The sequence below is a fragment of the Rhinolophus ferrumequinum genome, chromosome 17 (assembly GCF_004115265.2).
Source record: "Rhinolophus ferrumequinum isolate MPI-CBG mRhiFer1 chromosome 17, mRhiFer1_v1.p, whole genome shotgun sequence".
Classification (NCBI taxonomy): Eukaryota; Metazoa; Chordata; class Mammalia; order Chiroptera; family Rhinolophidae; genus Rhinolophus; species Rhinolophus ferrumequinum.
In genome coordinates, this window is record NC_046300.1 from 61,134,935 (window position 1) to 61,158,868 (window position 23,934).

A 23,934-nucleotide genomic window follows, 5' to 3' on the forward strand; every position below is an offset into this window, starting at 1 on the left:
GGGCCTTTATAGATAACACTATCTTCAGTTTTCTACAATTTGTTATCTATGATTAGTGCCAAGAGTAGAGCTGGAGCAGAATTCTTCGTCTTTTTCTTGTTTATTATGTAGGACCAATACAATTTGGGGATAGGTCGTAACCTTGGTTACGTAACCTTAGGGCTGTTGGTATCCCAGAAATCGCATATGGGTATTAGTGAGTGTCCTTGATATGACTATGCTGAGTACAAAAGTTGTATCTATCTAAGGACATTTATTACACAAGATGCTCATTCCCACAAGAGGATGAAAAGAATACCAGGTAGTACTCTAGAAATGTCAAAAGTGCTCCTGCTTTTCCTCTCTTCATAAAGGCCTTAGGTGCTTACTATAGGATAGGGGTTATTATGGTGAGAGTAGTGGCAAAGAACATCACCATGGATAATTTTAGCCTACATAAATTTGGGGGACAGTATCGTTTTTGGGCTCATCTACAGCCATCACATTCAATTCCCCACAATATAGTGGACATTGTGAGCTATCGATATTCCTGAAGATTCCACAAGTCATGCTGGTGGCTCTCTGGGAAGCCCCGATGGCCATTGCTACTAAGATAGAAGCAGATTCTAGTAGGGCAAACACTTCTTAACAATTTACATATATACTATCTTGCATTGTTAAATTTTCTTTCTTTCTTTTTGTTTTACTTCCCAAGTTCTCCAGTACTGGAGATCATTTCTTACATTTCTATACATCCTCTTTAATGCCTGAAGCTCAATAACCTGCACATAGTATTTACCATATTAATTGGCTAATTAAAACCCACAGGCATATACGCTGGAAGTGCATTAATGGAAAAGATGCAAATCTGATTGCCTAACAAACTTAGAAATGTCAAAGCTTCTTCCTAGTAGCTCATATAGACCTCTGATACAGTCAATGATGATTAGTACGGAAGATAATCTTGGATGTGATATTTTGCATATTTCAGCATGTTTATCATCCAGATACCTATTATAGGGATATGTTAAATGAGAGGGATCATTTAATACTTCTGGAACACTAAACACAGTATGAACAGAAGAAAACTGCTCCTTTTAATCTTTTGGGAAAAATTGAAAGTGGGATAACTTTCTTTTCTAGGAATGTACTAAAAGCTAGTAATTATGGACCTCTGCTGACAACACAGGTACAGGGAGGATCAGAGGACAGAATGAGTGCACCACAGCATGCACTAATCTAGTAATTCCCAAGTGACAGATACTAGTATGATTTGCTTATGGAGACCTGCTTTCTTTGAAGAACACAGAAGAGCTGACTTTTAGAATCTGAGGGTCACCTGTCACTTTCACCTTGAAAACAGTTTGACATCAACATTTTAATCAGAATAATACTTACACTGATGAACCCATTACCTCCTTGATCAATTTTCTTTTCATTGCAGCCTTGCCAATCATTTTAATTTTTTATAAATTATTCTTTTGGAATCAATTATGGCATGTTGCATTTACATTTTTTAAAAAAAATTTAATTCATTCAGATGTTTTAATGTCCATACTAAACTTTGCCAACTTCTACTATTTTTTTAATGTGACTTCACTGATATGTGGTATATAAAACTGAAAACAACAAAAGAACAAGACAAACAAATGAAGAAACAAAAACTCATAGACATAGACAATAGTTTAGGGGTTACCAGATTGTAAAGGGGTTGGGGGGGTTCTAGAAGAGGGTAAACGGGGTCAAATATATGGTGACGGAAGGAGAACTGACTCTGGGTGGTGAACACACAATGTGAGATATAGATGATGCATTACAGAATTGCACACCTGAAATCTATGTAACTTTACTAACAATCGTCACTGCAGTAAACTGTAATTAAAAACAAAACCAAAAAACTTCTACTAGTTTCATTTTTCTTTTGCTATCATTATTTCTATCAAGTCCGTAGGGTCCTGATCTAAGTTTGCGAGATAGTCTTAGTGAGAGAAGAAAGAGACATGAAGAAAGAAGCAAACAGAGAAAAACAGGCTGAAGCTGTTGTGGAGTCTTGACCCCAAAGGACAGGAATACATAGCAGGGACAAAATATCTCTGGACTTTATCTTCAGAAGAACGTCTTTAGGGAATTAAGGCACCAGCATGGAACTTGGAGAAACTGAGCTGTCCCAAGAATGATGCTGTAGAAATCTACTCAAGGGGGCTGCTTGATCATTGTAATCTGAATTTTTTGATGATGTCGACAGGTCTGTTGCGTAGCTCTTATATTAAAGTGTGTGTTTCTGCTTCTTTATTACAGGGGTTCTCAAAGTGTGGTCCACACAACCCTGGGGGATGTCCCTGACGTGAAAACCTATTTTTGTTGTAGTAACAATTAAATGATATTAAAAAAATAATAATACTCTATTGGCACTTGCACTGATGAAACAAAAGTAATGGTGGATAAAGCTACCGGCATGTTACTATGGAATCAAAGCGGTGGCATCAAACTGTACTTGTGGTGGTTGTGTTTTTCACCACCACACACTTGCAATAAAAATGTTGCCACTTTCAAGTAAAAATGTCCTTAATGAACAGAAGAAAAATATTAGTTTTATAAAATCTCAACCCTTAAATACAGGACTTTCTAATACTCTGTGTAACCAAATGGTGAGTACACAGAAGGCTGCACACTGGATTACGGAGGTCGTTCTGAGGAAAAACATTTTTGCAGTTGTTTGAGCTGCAAACTAAACCACCCACTTTTCCACTGAATATTGTTTTTTCTTGGAAGAATGAAGGACACACATACGGTTATTCAGACTTAGTAATTTGGCACACATTTTCTCGAAAATAAGTGAAATGAGTCTGTCACTTTACGGAAAACAACTGACTGTTTTGTGGCTGATGATAAAGTCTGTATTTTTATGTGAAAATTGGAATTCTGGAAAACTTGCATCTACCATCTTGATAGCTTCCCAGTACTGGGAAGCTTCTTTGATGAGAATGATGTGATATTCATAAATGTGAATTTTTTGATACTGTATGTTGAAAGTGTCAACCTTTGGAACATCTGCATAACCCAAAATTTTCCATATGATCAATGCATGATATTACAAGTCATACATACATGAAATCCATTTAATGTGCAAGACAAACCGATGGATTTTAATGTAACAGTATGAAAAGTTCACTGAAATAGTTTCAGATTCCACATAAAACTAATCTTTAATAAAGAAACTATTATTTATAGACTTTAATGCAGTACCCAGGAAGACTATTCAAAATTATATGAAATTATTATTAAAAATTCTTCCCTTTTCCAAATACATAGCTCTATTTGAGGCCAGATTTTCTTCATATACTTCAACTAAAATAACATATTGCAACAGATAAAATGAAGAAGCAAATATTAAGCTACATATTAAAGGAATTTCAAAAATGTCAAATAACTGGTATTTTTAAAATTTTAAGATAGCTATTTTCATAAAATTTATAGTACATATACTTATATATAAAAAATATAAAAATTTATTATGAAAAATATTTTAAAAGTTCCAAGTAGTTACTCCTCTTACCAAATTAATTATTAAATTAATCAATAAATATAGACAGATATAACCTTTTGTGGTCCACAATTTTAACAAGTAAAGGAGTGCTGAGACCAAAAGATTTTGAGAACCATTACTTTCCCATGATGAATAATTCTTGGAGCAGCATTTCTGAGCGTTTCTACCAAAATACTAATCTCCTGAAATGATTCATACTAAAAGGGCCCCCACTGGAATAAGTTTGGAACATCTGGAGACTCATAATATATCTATTTTTGGAGAGTTGCCATGTATATTAGCCTGTTAGATGCTAATAGACAGAACTACTGCTGTACTGCACTTACTTCATCGTGTTTAATCCAGTGTTTCCTTATGTGTTCTCAGGAAGTTCGTGAGTGCAGAACACTCTAGATCTTGAAGAAGGGGGACGAGACCTGTGGAGTCTGCCTTAACTTACCTTCAAGCCGGACCACCAGGGGCACCTTAAGTTCCAGCTCCCGGCAGGCTTTGGTGATCCCATTGGCAATGATGGCACAGTTGACAATACCACCAAAAATATTGACAAGGATGGCTTCTACCTGAAATCAAAACCAGGAAGGTGCCCATCAAAACACTGACAGCCAACATTCTCAAAACTCACTGGCTAAATAATAGTTTTAGCCAGTTATGTTCTGTGTGTTTTTTTTTTAAACACAGAACATAAAATATAAAACAAAAGACCTAGAAAATACAAAGAAAGTTAAAATTTAGTACTGAATTAATAAATATCAACAAATAACATTATCATATTAACCCATATTATCCCATCAGTCACTTCTCTGACCTTGAAATGAATTCAGTCACCACTCATTTATTATATACTGTCTTCCGTGTTTTCTTAAATGGTTGTCTGGAACTGTTCTTTTATGAGTAGTGTTATTTAAAATTTCATGCACTAATGTCTTTTCTCCCCATGGTTTATACTTAAATTGATCTGCCATGGGCCTCATGGAATATTTCAAAACTAGAAGCTTATTAATTTTTTTGTTGTCTTGTGTTAATAGACAAAGGCAGAAACAATTCCATGCTTTCTTAATACCACTGTGATATGCTAGAGGTATATTCTCAAAAGTCAGAGATAGCTTCATTATCTTAGAACACAAACTTTTTGATTAAAAAAAAAATAGACCCCCAAAAGAAAAAGATACAAGCTCGTATCACAAATAAGCATGTAAGGAAAGTCAAACCACAGAATGGAATTTTTCAGAAATGTAAATTTAAACCCATCATGTTAACCTGTTTGTGCATATTCCATATTCAAAGGCATATGGGGAGAAAAAAAACCAAAAAACTGTACTTGCCCTGACTTGATAAATAGGTATAAGAAAATCCTGTATAATTAACATGAAGAACAAGATAATGAAGAGAATTCATTACCTAGATTAATTGATAATACCCAGAGAAAATGGCTATTCATCAAGCTGGAGGCATCCAAATTCCAACAATGGAATCACAATTAAATTATGCTACACTAATTGCAAAGCATATATGTGTGTGCTGCACTCCATTTTTAAATCCTGTTATTTCAATAGGCTAAATTAACTACATAAAGCATATGAGAAAAGAACACCTTACATTTGTTCAGCACTTAACTGTTTTGTTTTAGAAAGTGCCATTATATGAACCCTCATTTTTAATTTTGATTCCTGCCAGAACGTTATTCAGAAAGTAAAGGGAGGGTTAGCCCTCTATAGCTGGTAAAGCCATTTAAAGAATTCACATTATGTGTCCCAAGGTCACACAGCTAACATGCAGCAGTGGTGAAGCTCAAAGTCAGCTCTCCGGTAGCCTATCGATTCTTCATTCACACCAGCTGCTAGAGCTGGGACCTTGGGTACAGTATATACCTTGTTTCGAACACAGTTTCCTCATTTGTAAAATGGGAATAATAGCACCTAGTGCATGAGGTTGTTGAAAGGACTAAATGACATACTAAATGTGGAATGCCTGTAAAGTACTTAATGGATATTTATACGTGTATTTCTTTCTTTTAATTCCCATCCTCCCCCACCCTCCCTTTTGGCAACCATTAGCTTGTTCTTTGTATCTATGGGTGTGTTTCTGTTTTGTTCATTCATTTTTTTTTTTTAAGATTCCACATATGAGTGAAACCATATGGTATTTGTCCTTCTGTCTGACTTATTTCACTTAGCATAATACCCTCTAGGTCTATCTATGTTGTCTAAATGGCAAGATTTCATTCTTTTTATTGCCAAATCTCATTATATACACACACACACACACACACACACACACACACACACACACACACACACACTACATCTTCTTTATCCAGTCATCTATTGATGAACATCTAGGTTGCTTCCATATCTTGGTTATTTTAAATAATGCTGCAATGAACATAGGGGTGTATATATCTTTTTGAATCAATGTTTTTGTTTTCTTTGGATAAATACCCAGAAGTGTAATTGCTGGGTCATATGGCAGCTCTGTTTTTAATTTTTTTGAAGAATCTCCATACTGTTTTCCATAGTGGCTGCACTATACATGCATTTATTTCAACAAGCAATGATGAAACTGAGCAGGTTCCCTAGATAGCAAGTAAGAATTAAGAAAGCCTCTTTCAGTAGACTGTAGCTATGTTGAATTCGAATGTAATAGAAACACAAACTTACTTAAGTTCAATAAAAGGTAACATCTTAAGAACAAAATAAATGAGCAATATTTTTCAAACCAATTAGCGATTGAGGTTATTCCCAAAAAAGAAATCTCCCATGACCATTGGCAGCAGGCTGACGCGTAAGCAGAAGCTTGCTTTCTAACAACAGCTTTCAAACACTATTAGCATGGAGGCTGGGGGTAGCAGTAGTTTCCAAATAGCTGTGGGATGGAGAGGAACTTGCCAGAACAAAGAAAGAAAAAACCCTCAAAGGCAATACTGATTCCATGGGGTCCAAGAGTGAAACTCAGGAACCAGGAATGGTCGACGCTCACTCAGGTTTCTGTGGAAGAACGAGGCTACCCAGAGAAGCACACACGGGCACATGTACACCTCCACCATGTTCCAAGCGGCACGGTACTTCAGGTTGATTTCAGATGTCAACACCTGCTCATTGACATTGTCCTGTCTCATCAACTTAGAGTGAATTACTCTGTTCAGTTCATCTACAACAGTATGACCAATCTACAGAGAACTGACGCCGAACACAACAAACTTACATGAATTCACCTATGTAGGAAGGGGACGGGGGCAAGGAGACTGGATGCCCACGGCTCTGATTCAATCTGCTTGTTCAGTGGGTCCTGGAAGGAGTGTCAGATAATGAGCTGCAGATCTGGTGTTGCCTCAGATGGTATCAGTTCCCATAAGTCCATTCATTATATGTCAACATCTCACTGTGTTTAACAAATATCTGATATTCTAAACAGATACTCTTCATATGACAACTTCCACCTAAAGGTGAGCCAACTACTTCAGCTGGTGCTGAGCCCAAGGAAAAGCCCTCTTTCCCAACAACGGAGGAATAACTGGCTTTGTTAGACTTGCTGAGACATGGACTGCTCTGCAATGTGGTTTCTTCACCTCTCACCCTGCACTCTCATTCCCAAGAGGGACGCCTCTGTGCAGGGCAGCGTGTGCTCCTCTACAACAGGACATGTTTCCCCGTCAGCAGCTAGCGCAATCCACAACACAGCATAATCATCTAATAAATACTGGTTTCAGCAGTGAATGAATTAAATGTATTTCAATAGACACTTACTGGCCAGCACACTAGTACCGGGCATAGAATTAAGTGCTTGGGATAAGGCAATGAATGATGCATCATCACTGTCCTCAAGGAATTCAAAGACCAGTTTGAGAGCCAGACCAGGAAGCTGGCAATTACCATGCTGCCTGTGTAGATGTCTCAGAACTAAGACCGGGGCAGAGCGAGTGATGCAGACTGATGAGACAAGAGGCTTTTTGAAGAGGTGATGCTACAGTAGACGAAAAGTAGGAAAGAGCAGGAACTCAGTGGAGGGGAGCAGCCAGACTGAAGGCAGAGCTGTCAGCCAACTTGGTTCATTCAGGACCTACAGGCTGAATGAGAGGTAACTGAGAAGCTGCAGGTGAGGCGGAGAGTGGCAGATGCCAGAGGTCAGGGTTGGGGACTTGGTTCTTTTTGCTTATTCCTTCATTTTCCAGAGCTGAGCGAAGGCAGCTCTTAAAAGCAGCCTCCTTTAGGGGGTAGGAATGGAGTGATAGGAGAGGGAGAGCGGGACAGAGAGAAGAGTGAGTGCATGAGTGAACATGAGAAGTGCATCATGTGAGAGCAGTGGGAGTGAGAGAGTGAGAGAAAGCGAGAGAGCAAGAACAAAAGCAGTAAGAGAGGGAGCCTGGTGAAGGAGGTGCAAGGCGGAAGTGAGGGCGAGGGAGGAGAAATGCGAGAGAGAGAGAGAGAGAGAGAGAGAGAGAGAGAGAGAGAGAGAGAGAGAGAGAGAGAGAGAGAGAGAGAGAGAGAGAGAGAGAGGCAGTGAGAAACAGAGAGGAGAAGGAGGGTGAGTGATACTACCAAAGCACTTAGGGTTTTTTCAAGAAGCGCAACAAGACAGGGGTACACAGGCGTCTTAGCTCAGGGAAACAGGATTGCTCAGGAAACGTGGCGTACTGCAGAGCACTGAGAGGACAGTCACCACTGGGGCGGTGGGAAACCCCACCCCACCAGAGATGGTGCCATTCTATCGCACTATAAAGTAATTTGCTGCAGTCACGCACTTTAATGGAAATCTGATTTAAGGTTGCACCCTGGGCCAATTTCTATAATTAACTACTGTAATCTGCAATCTCAAACTGAGAATGAAATTAAGACAGTTTGAAAATGAAAGCACAGTGACATCATCATTACTATTTGGCATTTATAAAGCATGCCAAATTCTCAATGTGTGCCTCAACATGCTCATTCATTATTACCGCCACTAATTGCAGCTCCGTGATAATACCAGCAGCAACTTTTCATAGTCTGGTTTTTTTTTCCTTGCCAAGTGTATGTTAAAAAGAAGTCAGTGCTAGGTCTATTTAAGTACCCAGAGACTCTCCCAGAAGATTCCTGACTGCTTTCAGGAACAGAAGCTTTTCCAAATTCTCGGGTGAGAATTACAGGACTTGTTATTTACTGTTTCAAAAGTAAAGATCATCTGGTGAGGCAGTTAAGGTGCCAGATACACTGCGCACACCCCTGGACCCCCGACAGCTATGGCCCAGCCAGGTCCCTGGCAGCCTTTGGCAGTCGTGCAGGTAGTCGGGCAGTCCAAGCACACGTTTTTCAAATGTCTCTGTGTGTTTAGCTTTGCAAAATACACGCTGGCTGCAGATTTTAGTTCACAATTACAAGTGAAAAACGAACTTCAAAAGAAGAAAAGCAACAGCCTTTGATATTTATCAAGCTCCTCTCAACTGCAAATAAACAAACAAACCCATAAAATCAGAACTAAGACCTATTTTGCGGAACATAATCCTTTTGAGTATCTGATGAACATCAGGGAACCCCAGTCAGATAAATTCACACACAGAACAATTTTTTTGGACAATTTTAGGTAAGTTCCATGACTAAACTATTCCTATAGCATTTGGCCACAAAAGTAATGGCAAAGGGTGACACTTAGCATATACATATAGGACATGGGCATTGAGTTGCAGGGAAATTGCAACCATTTACGAAATTTTGTTTGAATGTGTACTTTTCTAGGAAAAGTGATGAACATCTTTAAGAATATAAGTATTAATAATAATCACAAATATAACTCTAGCTAATGTGTACTAGGCATTTAGCAGGTGGTAGGCAGTATTCTAATTATTTCACATGTATTAACATGTTTAACACATAAGTAGTATTATCCCCACTTCACAGAGAAGGAAACAGAGGGAAGATCTGCAGAAATACTAGGGCTACGGTTTTATCTACTGTCAAATGTCTTTCAGACACAATATGTACTGTGCTTAGTATTTTCTCATTCATTTCCACAGCTGATTATGCCACATGTGAGGTATGCCACATGTGAGGCAGATATTACCTATCCCAACTTAGATGAGAAAACTGAGGCTCAGGGAGGTTAAAAACAACTTACATCAAATCATGCAACCAGTCTATCGTCAGGATCAAAAATTCAGTTCTTTCACTTTCACATTATCCAGACTCCTTTTAATGAAATGCAAATATTGCCAGATTGCTCAATAAAAAGTCAGTCATTTACTCAAAACATATTCTTGAGGGCCTAATCTGTGCTAGGCACTCTTTTAACCATTGAGTGTGGTAAGTAGCTAAGCTGGCAAGAACATTTTCTAAGAAATAGGCAAAGATGTTCTATATCTAAAATTATAAACTGTGACAGTAGTTATGAAAGGGAGGGAAACACTGGGGACTCTCATCGCATAGGACGGGACCCATGTTACCCCTCGGTGGGCAGAGAGGGCCTTTTGTCAGCGGTGGCATTTAGGCTGAGAGCTCAGGACAGTCAGGAAGGGGCTGGCAGATTAATAGAAAAACAAAGAGTAAGGATTTCAAGACAAGAGAAGACCACGGGCAAAGGTCAAGGGGCAGAAAAGAACTCGGTGCATTTGGGAAACTGAATCGAGCCCAGAGGATCAAGTGCCCGGGGCTTGAGAAGTGTAGGAGTGGCAAATGAGACAACCACACCAGTCTGATGCAGGTTAATTCTCATCATGCCCTGAGAAGGAGTTGGCGAAGTCTTTGGTTTCAAGACACCTACCAAGGCTTCAGGGCGGCCAGGAAGGGAATGATGTTTATTTAGCATCCATAACGTCCTTACATTAAGTTTGTAAGATAGGTTTGATGACCTCCATTTTATGGACAGACTGAGGCTCAAAGAGTTTAGGGTTTCAGAGTTATTAAGTAGTGAGAGTTGAAACCAAGGTCTGTTTCACCATATCACATGCAGGGCCGTCTGGAACAGCTAGGCAATATTAGGGGTGCCACTGACATACTCCAGGGGTTGGCAAACTCTCTCTGTGAAGGGCTAGTCCATACATATTTTAAGCTTTATGGGCCAGTCTCTGTCACAGCTACTCAACTCTACTGTTGTGGCATGAAAACAGTCATGGACAATATATAAATGACGAAGTGTGGTTTTGTTCCAATAAAACTTATTTACAAAAACAATTGGTGGGCCAGATTTGGCTCATAGGTCATAATTTGCCAGCCCCTGACGAAGAAAGGATTTGGTTTATGCTTACTCGTAAATTCTATGCAAACACCACTCCTCCTCCTTTGCATCATTTGATATTTCTCTGATAGCACTTTTCAGATCTTAAGTTCTTCTCCTCTGTTGAACCATTTTCTTGCCATTTTCGACAAAATTAAGGTACCCAGGCTGTAGTGATGGTTGATCAAATAAATATGTGCGTGCCAACTTTAGTATCATTCCATTGACCAAAACCTGTACCTTTAACAAGTTCATAAAATAACTTGAGTGTCTTCAGTTTATTCTCTTTCCCTGACACTGGCTGGAAGGGAACAAATAGAAGGACTTCAGCAATAAGCCAGCCATTTTGCAACAGTTATTGAAAATGGTTGAGGATTGTACTGCATTTAAAACATACTGTAGCATATACATTAAGCACAGTAAATGCAACTATTGGGTTTGTCTCTGCTTATTCCAATTCAGCATGTTAATTTAGTCCCAGTGTAGAGGGTATTGCTGATACAAATCAAGCAAGCATGTTTATATTAGGCAAGATAAATACTTTTTTTTTAAATGACAAGTTATTTTAATTCTGAATGTTGTTGTTCTTGTTTAAGCATCTGTTTTTGTGGAACTGTTTTTCTTTTTTGCTGTTGTTTTTATTTTCCTGCTGAATTCTAATCATGTCTTCTAGTCCACTGGCAGCCAACGAAGGAAAATAAATGGTGAAGAAAATTAGATGCAGCTTGGATAATTGATGTTTGTATGCCTGGCTTTAATAAAAATACTCTGCTAAATTAGAAGGGAGTCCAAATGGATTCAGTCAATAAGGAAGTGATTCAGGTGAGGAATTCAATCTTGGGCTTTGTTGTAATCTTACAAATAAGATGACACATCAGTTCAGTGGAGACCCCATGTGCCTTCTGCTGAAATCTGGGTGAGCTACTCTAGTGTGCTTTTCTACCTTTGGTTTGTTCTTGAAGTATGAAATTATTTTCTTTTGTATGAATCATTAGGAGCCTCGGGTTAAAGCAAATGATGTACCCCCCAAATATAATAGCTACAAATAATAGAAAAATATTATTTCTTGAAAAATACCCTCCCACTCTGCTCCTTTAATCTCTTCCAAAGGAAAAAAAAAACACTTTCAATGAGTTCATAATCAAGCCTAAAAATCTCAAAATCAAAAGGAAGTATCTTAAACCTCACCCTTAACACCAAATAACATTTTGGCCTTTTTAAATGCTCAAGCAAGATAAGCCCAAACATTTTATTCCAGCTTTGCCAAACGGATGGCATGGAAAGGACATCTGATGGGTGAACAACATTTCGATGGAAAATCAAGTTTCCATTAAGCTTGACCTCTGAGAGGGTGAACCAAGTAAAATGTATACAATTTGTCCTTGACCTGTGTATTCCCTCTTCCTGATTTCTTCACTTTACTTATACCCTGCTGTTAAGGAGCTGGTGTATTGGGTGGTTAGGTGGCACAGCTACCTCCTTCTCACCAGAATAAGTAAAATGGTATGGAGGATTAACATGTATTGAGTGTTAATTTTCCTAGGTGCTAGGAATTATGTACTACAACTTTCCTTGGCAAGTAAACTGAGACTCAAAGAGCTTAAATAACATTGTTCAAGAGCACAGGGCTACAGGTAATAAGCAATGGAGCCAGGATTTGAACCAAGTCAGTCCTACTAAAAGTCCAGGCTCTTTCTACTCCCTCTCGCTGTCTCTCTATAACCAAACAGTGACTTCTATGATTAGTCCAGAGTCCCAGCTCTATTTTGGTCCTGTTTCCTAGCTTCAGGGGCACACTCCTGAGTCCTATATTCCGGTGCCCAAGTATTTCTTGCTTTCAAATCTCACTGCTCAATTAAAATGGATCAGAAGTGAGATATCTTTTATAATTCTGTGGACAGGTGGGTTTTGTTTCTTCACAACCTTGTATGTTTCCTATTTACCGATAAAAGAGTTGTCCAGAATTTGTGGTTTGCAATCCCTACTTAGATGGGACTATCAGTGATGATCGTTTAAGAGTGGGTCCTGGCCTTCAAAACCTAGAGTCTGTCCTGAATTGTGATAGATGTTCCTACAAGACCCCTCTCTGGAGACTGGTAAGCCCCCTTGCCCCTTTCTGATATGCTGAAATTTATCCCTTTGCCACTCTTATTATTTCTAATTAAGATAAGTAAAATTCTAATGGAGAATTATGCCATGAGACATCATCGTTGATACAGATTTTAAATATCAGGCGATGGAATGGCCACTGGAAGGTATGTAACTGTGTGACTGGCTCTTGGAGAGCTGTGCAGGGAACAATGATTCACGTCCTGGTTCCGTGGGAGAGATCTGTGACTTATGAATAATGCCTATCGTGGCAGGAGACAAAGAGTCAAATCAAATGTATTATATATTTGTCTCCTTAATTTTGGAGTTATTACATAACGTACATTTTGATAATTAGAACTGATAGATTTAGTCTGTCAATGTTGCCTCTCCTTTAATGTTTTTTACAAAGAAAATATCACACAGGAAGGAAACCCAATTCACATCACGCATAATCACTACAATCTCATTAATTATATATGCATAAGTATATGGAAAAGAAAAACATTGAATATTGACTTTCAGCATTAGATAGGAGCAAGTCACCTTCCAATTATGAATAGTGGTTTATTTTAACAGGGTAAAAAATTCTATGAACACTTCACCATAGAAATTATAAAGCCAAACTTCCTCCTAAGATGAGTGCCTGTTTCTTTTAGTCAAAGCTTTCTAAAGTGCGTTTTATGGAACAGTAGTACTATGCAATGCTTCATGAAAAAAATCATCTGGTCAAATAGTATGAATTCCAACTTATGGAAGCATTAGTGTTCTAACTTATAACACCCCTTTTTAGTCATTTTCTGCAAAAGACTCAAAGTGTTGCAAGTTTGGCCCCTAGAGAGCTGGCAAGAAAGGTTTCCAAGAGCTGGTGTATTAGGTGTTAGGTGGCACAGGGATCTGGGGTCCTTCCTCCTCAAAGATGCCAATCATTTCACTATTTGGATCATATTTATAAATATCTGCACAACTGGAAGGATTTCATAATCAAGAACAACAACTGTGAATGCTGCATCCAGCTCAACGGGGGCACAAATGCCTCCCCAGTTGCCAGCAAACCCAGCGGCAGTTATTAACAGGATTTTGAGGAGAGGCGAAAATCTGAAGATGGAAATATTGGCTGGCATTGTAAGCAGGAACAGGAGACAAGCAGTTAAAAATACTGAAGAACACAGAGAACAGCACAGACTTGTTTTTTATGTTTTACAGAGACATTTTCCATATCCTTCTGAACTGAGAATCAGAACCATTGCCAGAATCACAAAAAACACTTGGACATTTAAAAAGGCAAATACAGATACTTTTTGGGTGCTGTGTGTTTAAAATAGTTCTTGCAAAAACTGTGTTATTTGCCCAAAGAGCCATTTGAAGCTAAAAAAATTAAAAAACCAAAAAAACCAAAAAATGGAGATTTGAATCTTACCATTTCACCAGGAAGCAGCAAAAAGCTTTTTTTAAAAAAGGGCATACAATTTTCACTTAAGAAATGAGCTATTAAAATTGACTATTAAGAAATATTTGGGTAACAAAATTGCCTTCCCAACTTAACAGATACTGGTTTCAAGGCAGGGTACTCATTATTCATAATGCAATGTCTATTTTATTTGTAATGGGAGCTACATTGGTGCAGATTATTTATTGATACATTCTTTCTGAGCAGTATTTTGTCTAATCATCTCAGACTTATGTCATCTTGATGAATGTGCATATGTATAATCCATCATCATTAGTTGGAGAGTTAATATAGAGAGCTCCCATAAAATTGGCAACTTGGTGAAGGACCCACTTATTAATCTATAAACTGGATGTCTATCCGTCACTGATTGCAACATTATAGTCTCCACAGGGCAACTATTCCTACAGGAAAGGAACAGCCTTTATCATGACTGACATCAATTAAAAAAAAATTAGCTAAGCAGACAGAGCCACAACTTAGGACCATACAGATTCCCACTTCACACCATAGAGAAACGAAGACAAATTTAGTTAATAGCAAAACCCACTGTTTCTGTAAATAACAAGTGTAATGTAAGATGACGGTGGCATATACTGATCCTGTGATGCTTCATACATCTGTTCAAATAAACCTATTTGATCGTTTCGCTTTCTGGAAAAACAAAAGGTTGACAAAGATTCATATCCAAACTCCTAATGGATAAATATCTGACTGGGAAAGGTAAAAATAGAAGCTCCCAGATAAGATCTCAATAAGTTATAAGCTATTTATTATAAACTAAAATTTTTATTAAAATAGTTTTAAGTAAAATAATTAAAAACACATACATACGTTTCTTCTCATAACAGATCTCACAAGTATATTTATGAAAATCAGTTTAGTGTCAAATTTCTTTGTAAAAACGAACTTCCGATTTATTCCCTAAAATTCCATTCTTTACTCATCCCAGAAAAATGACCTCCAACCCCAAACCTCACATCCAGAATCCTAAATTCCAAAGCTGTCACTGAAGATCATATTCTTTAGCTTCAAAATTTTAAATTCAGGTAAATAAAGCAAAAACCAAAACATTTAAAAAACCCTCCAGAAATGTTACCCATAAAACATGTGTTATTATAAAAATCAACATCCTATTTGAGTTAGGACTCCTCTCAAATGCCTGGGCACGACTGGTGCCTGGTAATATTTAACAGCAGGAGGAGAATATCTGTAGAATTTATCTGGCATCTACTAGCAGCATCAGATGCCACTGTCACAAAACAAACAAACAAACAAACAAAAATCCTCAGATATAAACAATATTCTAAAATTACTGATATCACTGTCTGACCTTGTTGTAATCTGTTGTGAAGAAGTCTGATCTATGTATTTAGCTGTTCGGCAAATGTCAGAATACCATGTCTGGAGCAAATTAAAACCTACATTGGCAAAACACTCCCCACAGCTTGCTAGTAATGAAATTGAACCAAAGTCTTTCCACTCAGAGTCTAAATCATTGATTGGCCACACCCTCTCTCACCCATGGTTAGCCTTTTGTGGATCGTTGTAGAGTTCTCAAGCTGTTAAGACTCCTTTTTACAAAAGGATTCCAAAATATTCTATCCCCTGAGGCGCACAGTCAAGAGACAGTCAAAAGGATGACATTTGGGACCTATCTGTGCTGTAGATCATCTGTGTGCCTCTTCAGGAAAGGAACAGCCTGTATTTATGACTGACATAAATTTAAAAAAAAATTATCTAAGCTGACAGAGCCAAAATTTAGGACCATACAGATTCACAGCAGAGAAATAAAGATAAATTTTGTTAATAGCAAAACCCACCGTTCCTGTCCCACCGCTTTCCACCTCACTCCTCTTGGTCCTACTCTAGGGGCTGCATCGATGGGCTCCTTTTCTATCTGGCATGAGGGAAGCCTTGGAAGGAGGAGTGGGAAGTCAGGGTGTGGATATTCCTCCAGGTCCCTCAGCAAGGTTGTCTTGAGTGGATGTGTCCCTCCACAAAAGGGCTCTGATCATTTCGAGAAAGGCTTCATTATAGACTGTTATTCTGGTCAAGTACCTTCTCTTCTTTTGGTTTAGGGATGTGAAAGCTCCCACGCTGCTAGTCTCAGATTCCTGTAACTTTCTCTTACAGTTCTTGAGTGTCTACCACACTCTCATTGTCAATCTCATTGGAAAGAAACTTTCCTCCACACACTGTGACTGATGGGCTATAAGTGAGTGAGTCATCACTTCCTGGTGAAACTGATAACAACATCCTCTTTTGATCAACGTAGCTTGAATTTGGAAAAAATTTATTAATTTGAGAGTTGAATCTTCTAGAGCTAGAAGGTTAATTTTTTTCTTTTAAATTTTCCTTTCTCTACAACATATCTATGATCATGAGTTACACAATAAAAGTAAAAAAAAACACAAAACTATATCTGAACACTCAGCTCAAGTTATTTAATGAGTGTTATCAAACACTTCTTTCTTTGTTTTCTGGGGAGAGATAGCTAACACCTAAGAATCTGAAATTACTGCTCATTAACTGTGTGGATCTATACCTAAAGTAAAGTCAGAAAGAGGAAAACAAGCCAAATGCTTTATTATCTTGGGTCCTGTCCATTATAAATGACAAATGATAGCTTGTCAGGTGAAAACAAGCTTCTCAGCACTCAAATGGCTTCATTTGGTTTATTAGCTGCAAATGAAATCTAAGGAAGACCCGTCTAGAAGGTGACGTGCAATCCTTATTTTCAGCATAATGAAAGATAGGCTCAATAAGTCTGAATCCCCATGGTGCCCTCCCAGGCTGTCTAAAGGAGGAACACAAATAACATGGAGACAAACCAGAAAAGATGGTTAATAAGCGAAAATGCAAGCCCACAGCCTTGGACGAAAGATGATGTTTAACTTCTATGAAACTCCAATGACCCAGGTGCAAGTAGTGGCCTCACATTTATCTCCAAAGTTACATTATTCTTTTTTATCAAGCAAATAAACTGTGTCGTTGAACTGTTAATAGTGAGCGATAAAATATACCCCAGGGGAGTATGTACAGGGTGGCTTAACAGCCAAGAAAAAAACATAGGGAAGGAAACAGAAGTTCTCACATTACAGAACATCCACATAAGATTTCTGGAAAGTGAGCAACACCTGGTAAGGCCATGTACACATACCACCTGAATCCATGATTTAGGTATTTGTTTTACTGATGTGTTAGCACTTCTTTTTCTCTCCCTTACACCTGTAACTATCCTTTGTTCTCTGAAACATCTGGATAAAAGTCTCTTTCCAGAAGCCCTCCTCACCTCCATCTCTCATGTCTGTCTGCATGGGTTTATTTCATGAATGTGTATTTTCCTATATGCTGGAAGGATCTAAAAGGTAGTCTTGAATCTATTTAATTCCTGTTCATTCATGTCCTACCAAAGCAGAAGTTCCTTGGATTGACAGATACATATTTATTAATACCCTCAAATGCCTCCTTTTGATTTCTTTTAAGTTATCATGTCCACGTTTTCACTCCAGAAACCTGGGACAGTCTTCTGAGTTGCTCCAGACTAGCTAAGATCATCTTCCATTTGTTCTTTGCCCTGACTCGGTTGATACCTCCCGTAATATGTCCATTCCCGCCACACAGTGTGATCTGTAATGTTTCCTTTCACTCAAGGTCATCTAGCTACACTCCAAAGTTCTTAGCATATAGCTAGGAGGACTGTAATCAGTGCCCACACAGGTTTGAAGATAAGAATCCCAGACCAGTTTCATGCTGTAGTTCCAAACGGCTGCCTTTTTAGATGCATAGGGGTACCTTGAAGGTGGAAGTACTTCTCACAGGAGATTATACTGACTAACTAAACTGCAGAGTGCTGGTCTTTAATCGGAGAGAGGGGGTGCAAACTTAGTACCCTCAAGAGCCAGGCAGGTCAGTAAATTTGAGTAAAGAGTGCCTGGATTAATACAACAGAAAATACTTTGACATCCTGGAAAAGATATGCCTTTTCTAAAAATGCTGTAGCTATATAACCCTTCCAGTTGTTGCCATGGGAATGCGAGCCTCGTGTGCCCAGACCTTTTCATTTGTTCAAAGCCGGAAATCTGGATTTTGAAACCCACTGAGTGTACCAGTCACACAGTCTTTGAGAGCTGCACCTGTCCTCAGCGCCTTACCACGGCAGCTGCCTCACTAGCCAGACGTTCCAAACCAATACACTTCTTCCCTGCTTCTGATTTCCGCCCCCTCCCAAAGAATTTTAAAATCTCTGCATGTAGTGAAATATTTTGGTACAAAACTGTTGTGTGCGTGAATGAAGGGATGTAGAGAAAGGCTATGAAGGAAGACAAAAGATAAGCAAGTTTGCAGAGGAGATACAGCAGGGTTTCTTAGGCTAAAGAAGACAGGAATAAAGAGTTACGGAGCAGGAATCCACATGCGGTGACAATACTGCGAACTCTAGAAGTGGTCGCTAGCACTTTACTGATCACTTTCTAGATGCCAGGCGCTTCTCTCAGTATTTTATATGTGCTAATTCACTTATCTCTCACTACAACCCCGGGAGGAAAGCAATGTTGTCCCTATTCTACAGACGGCAGAGAAGCCAGGTGGCTTTCCAATGTCATACCTTTGGAGAGACATCCTAGGCCGGCTGCAGAGAAGCTGCCACACTGCCGGGCCTACACTCCTTCAGCCCCATACCCTTAGTCAGCCCACTGCGGTGGCTGGGCTCCAGGCCTTGGCATAGCCTGAAATACCTTTTTTACACATACAAATCTAACACGAAGAGACAAGTCCTCTCAGTAAGGTTATCTTTCATGGTGGTTTTAAAACATGTCCACAGATGTTCCCTCCAACATTAAGTAGAGCTTACTTTTCCTCCTCTTGAGTTGGGCTGGACTTAGTGATTCGCTTTGAGTGAACCGAATATGATGAAAGTAGCCATGTGTGACATCTGAGAGCAAGTTAGACAAGGCATTGGGGCTTCTTCCTCTCTGCTCTGTCACTCAGTCTGGGGAAAGCCAACTGGCATGTCATAGGGACACTCAAGGGTTCTATCTAGCAAGGAACTGAAGCCTCCTGCAATGCCATGTGAGTCAGCTATCTTGGAAGTGAGCCAATCAATCAAGGCTTCAGATGATTGTAAACTTGGCTCACTTCTTAATTGCAACCTCACCAGGGACCTTGGGGCAGACCCACCCTATAAATAAAACCTAGGTGTCATTTATCAAATAATTAGAGGTTCAATTGGCTCATTGGTCATCAAGATTAGCATTCATAAGGGTTTAAGTACATAGTTTGAATAAGAATATGATGAAACTGAGTTCTTTCAATTGGATATATTTAACAGTTGAATTTATGGCAGATCACCAAATATACATGGATATAATTTTACTATTTACTGACTGTATATTAGAATTAAGACTATATCCATTTGTCATATTAACATATACTAAACTCCAAATACTAGGAAGTGACATGGACTTATATTTTGTAATAAGATGATTTTCTTAAATTTTGTATGTGGAAATATTCCACTACGATGATGGTACTTTGAAACATGTTAGCTATTTTTTTGCTTTATGAACATAAGAAAATTTGACCTCACATTAATATCTTATTTCTCTGAAAAGAGTATTTAGGTTGTTTTCTAAAGTGATCTGTTCTATATGCCTTAAGTACATGTGTTAAATGAGAAGTACTGTGGCATCGATATCACAGTTTCATCTTTAAAAATTCTAGGAAAAATATAAATTTATTAAATACATTGATAAGTATGGGACTTTCCACATAATATTGAATCAATTTCATGATGAAATTTTACTTCAAACCCCAACAATTCCGATTGTGCTGCTTAATGTAGATTCTTAAAACTTATTAAAATATGTGGTATAGTGTTATAATAAGTGAGTAGGCAAGATCAATATGAAACATAATTGTGACGGGTATCCACTAGAGGCCAGTGTAATTCAGCAAGGACGAGGAATTTATAATCAATCCCTGTGGAAAAACTAACATTTTTTTCTTCCACTTAAAAGTGGAGCTCTTGTGAACTGGAGGGAAAAAAATGATGAAGAAAGCTTTTCTGATTCTCTGAAGAGGAAGTTTCAAAGAATAAGAAAGATGAGTTAAGAAAGGATGAGTCATGAAAAATAGGGGCAAAGAGAATTCTTGTCTCCAGAAAAATAAATAGCACTACCATATACATTTTCAACACACTTGGTTTAATTGTAAGCTTCTCCATAAATATTTGATTTGGCAATAATTTCATTTTCAGGACAAGCATCACTGTTAGCTGCCCAGACAATGCCAAGGGTTTTGAAAAGGGCTAGAAAAACCATACATTTGCAATTTCCTTCCCTTACACAATTTTCTTCATAACAAGTACCAAGTACCTTCTCCAACATGGAATGATTCATATACATTCATCTAGTACTACATTCATACTGTATAATACATTTCTTAATAATGGTGCGACATGGTGCTTACAATACTTTTTAACAAAGAACTGAACCAGCTTCTCAAAACTGAAAATAGGAGTAGAAATGAAAATCTGATTCTTTAGTAAAGCTTAGACAATAAATAGTTGGTAGAATGTTACCTTGTAAGAGTGAAGGCTGAACAATTTAACACGTAACCCACAGGTACATTTCCCACTCTCCTCTAGCAGAGAAAGGCACCTTATATAATGTGGACGTGCTTAGGAGATTAATAAACCTCAAAACCTTAGAGCCGGACAGGAACCGACAGGTCAGCCAGCCACAGCTTGCATATTTTCAAAGGCAGGGAGCTTCTTCCATTGCAAGGTGCTGCATTCCATTGTCAAGGCTCTAACTGTTTGAGTTATTCTTTTATCCTTTTATTGAGGGACCTCATCCAACACACAACAAAATGCTGGTCTGGTTCCTCAGGTCAAAATAGGAGGCAAGATACAAAGATAAATAATACGTGACCCTGACTTGGAGGAGCTGTAAAATTCCACCGATGCAATTCCGATTCAGACCTCTGACCGACAAGTAGTGCCTCTATCAGATACTAGCTATATGAATTAGGTTATGCCTTTGGGTCTCAGTTCCTTTGTCTGTAAAATGGGGATAATAACTGTACCTGCCTCACAGGGTTGGTGCCAGGATTAAATGAGATAATTCAAGTAGCACTAATCTAAGCCCGGTACCTGGCAAATGGTAAGTACTCAGGAATTAACAGCTATTATTGCTAGGCACTGTTTACTTGACAAACAAGTCCTTCACTCTTTACCAAACTCCTATGAGGTATAATTTATTATCCCTGTTTTTAGAGACAGGAGAACTGGGCTCAGAGTGGTGAAGTAGTTTGCAGGATAAGCAGCTTGTGAGTGATCGCATTAGGGTTCCAACACAGGCTTTTCTGACGACACAATCCTTAACTGCTACACCAAGCTGCTTCCATGAAAAGTAAGGTGTATTCCTTATTTCATGTGACAGAGAGGACAGGATCTATCTTGTGTCCCCAACTCTCCCTTTCTCTGACCTAAACATGAGTAGTGCCAAAAGCTCACCACAAGACTCCTGTCTTCCTACCACAGTACAGCCAGGAGTCCTGGTGATGGTGGCAGGCTTTGAAATGTGAAGCCCTCTGCTTCCAGTGGAACATCTCTCCTGCTGTTCACACCTCTTCTCCTAGAGCCCCCTCTTCTCCTAGTTATTTGCCACCCCTATAGAGGTAGGACCTCTGTGTATCTTGAATTTTCCTTATAAGATAGGCGCAAACGGTCTGGACCTATCCTGGCACTCAGGGATAATAAAGAGCAATGAGAGAAAGCTCCCGTCCCAAAGAGGAAGATCTAGTTGAGAATAAAGGCACCTCAGTGAATGCTATGGGAAATGTATTCAAGTGACAGTAACTCTCCTGATTTTGCATCCTTTTAAATAGTTATGTGCTCTCTATACACATAAAAAAAAAGTCTGGAGATCAAAGCCAGGGGCAGAATGTCACGTTACTCAGCCTTCCAGGTTGCTTACTTCTTGGTATTATAAAGTCATAATTCATTCAGTTATCTTCCAGCACTGAACACTCACTGTGTGTCAGGCATTGTGCTGGCCCAGGCCCCAAGAGACTGCTGACCTCGTTACTATCATGAATGGAAGCTGGATTCTATTCAAAGACACGTGATGTAGAGATATTTTAATTTGTTTTCTAAACAGACTAGAAATTTCTAGAAGAAATTTAGAACACCAGGTCAGTAGATATCTTGGTTTCTTCTGAAAGATTTTCTATTCTTTGCAATTTGCCTTTGAGAAGCTACATTTCTGCTCATCCATTAGTAAGGAACATAAGAATTTGGCCCCCAAACTACATTTGAATCAGACCACCCAATTGTCTATCTCTGGCTCTGAGAAATGTGGCTGAGACCATGAACTGTAACTTTCATAGAAACTATGCTCCTTTAAGCCAGGAAGCTTTCCTTACAGATATGCTTTAATATAGCTGATAAGGCCAAAGGAAACAAATAATTTAAACTCAAATCTTAGTGACTGCTTTCTTAAAGTCTCATATGGGAAATATTTTTTCCCAAAAGTTAATCATAAAAGAAATATATGTTGAGTTGATCCCTGATTTATAACAGTATGATTTGCAATTTCCGGATCCAGCTAATTTACAATGATTTAAAAACCATTATTGATTGGATTCAGAATGGATAATCAACAACAGGAAATAATCAACAGCAGGAAAAAATAGCATAACTGATGAGGTAGAAAAAAGTTTAGAGTACAAAGATGCATGGTCAGATGAGACAAATCAAGAGCTGCTGAACCCTGCAATTGTTTCACAGGGCATGTATTTCTCTAAGATGATTAAGAAAAGGTAGAAGGTGACAGCAAAAGCATAAAGAAGGTAGGGATGGTTTGAGTGCCTCATAAAGAAAAAACAATTAGCAACTATTAGGGTCCATAGGGAAGCTATAGGCACTGATCCAAGCAGCAATCCCAACTAGTGACTTATTATCACCACCCCAAAAACAATTCGTTTGCAAGCCATAAAGTACCTGCTTGACATCCTAAATTCAGAAGAAAAATGGGGGAAATGCAATAGGGTAGAAAAGGAAAATAGGGTAGAAAAGGATTTATTCTGAGGAGATTTACAATTGAATGTAAGTTCAGACACTTGCCCAATCTGTGGCATTGCCTAGAAAGCACGCAAGGCAATGGCCTAGCCTTTCTGAAATGCACTGACCGAAAAATTGTGTGCCATGTTCTTTAACAACAGTGCAATGTGCATTAATGGCTGTAAGTGAGGAAGATAACAGTCTAGAACAATGTTTTCCAAAATAAATTAGATTGTCTATTGGCACATTAAAAATTTTGATCTCTGGCTTTAGGAGAGGTGAGAGAATGAGTCAAACAGAAAGTGGGAGGTATATTATTAAGCATGAATGCAGGATATGGTGGGAAATAGTAAAATATTTTCTTGCTATGACTTACAGAGGTCCACAAAGTAAACCACAAAGTAAAACAACAGACCTTTCTGTTAATTACTTCAACGAGGACCCTCAGAGGTGCCGCCCACCCTACCATTGTGTCACAACACGACCTACACACATGCCAAAGAGTTCTTCTTATATTTACAGTAACAATCTTCCTTTAGGCAGAATGATATAATAAAAAGCAAACAAGCAAAGAAATATACACACATACACATGATTGCTGTGTGTTCTGACTAGAGATTA

At 38.5% G+C, this 23,934-nt stretch overlaps 1 protein-coding gene across 2 annotated transcripts in view; it reads right to left on the minus strand.

Moving 5' to 3' along the window:
• Positions 1 to 23,934, minus strand: part of SUCLG2 (succinate-CoA ligase GDP-forming subunit beta) — a 261,384-nt gene that overhangs the window by 19,134 nt on the left and 218,316 nt on the right. For both annotated transcript variants that reach the window (XM_033132931.1, XM_033132929.1), the window contains exon 10: positions 3,966 to 4,086. In XM_033132931.1, coding sequence (XP_032988822.1) covers positions 3,966 to 4,086 — 121 coding nt within the window. The remainder of the gene's footprint in view (positions 1 to 3,965; positions 4,087 to 23,934) is intronic.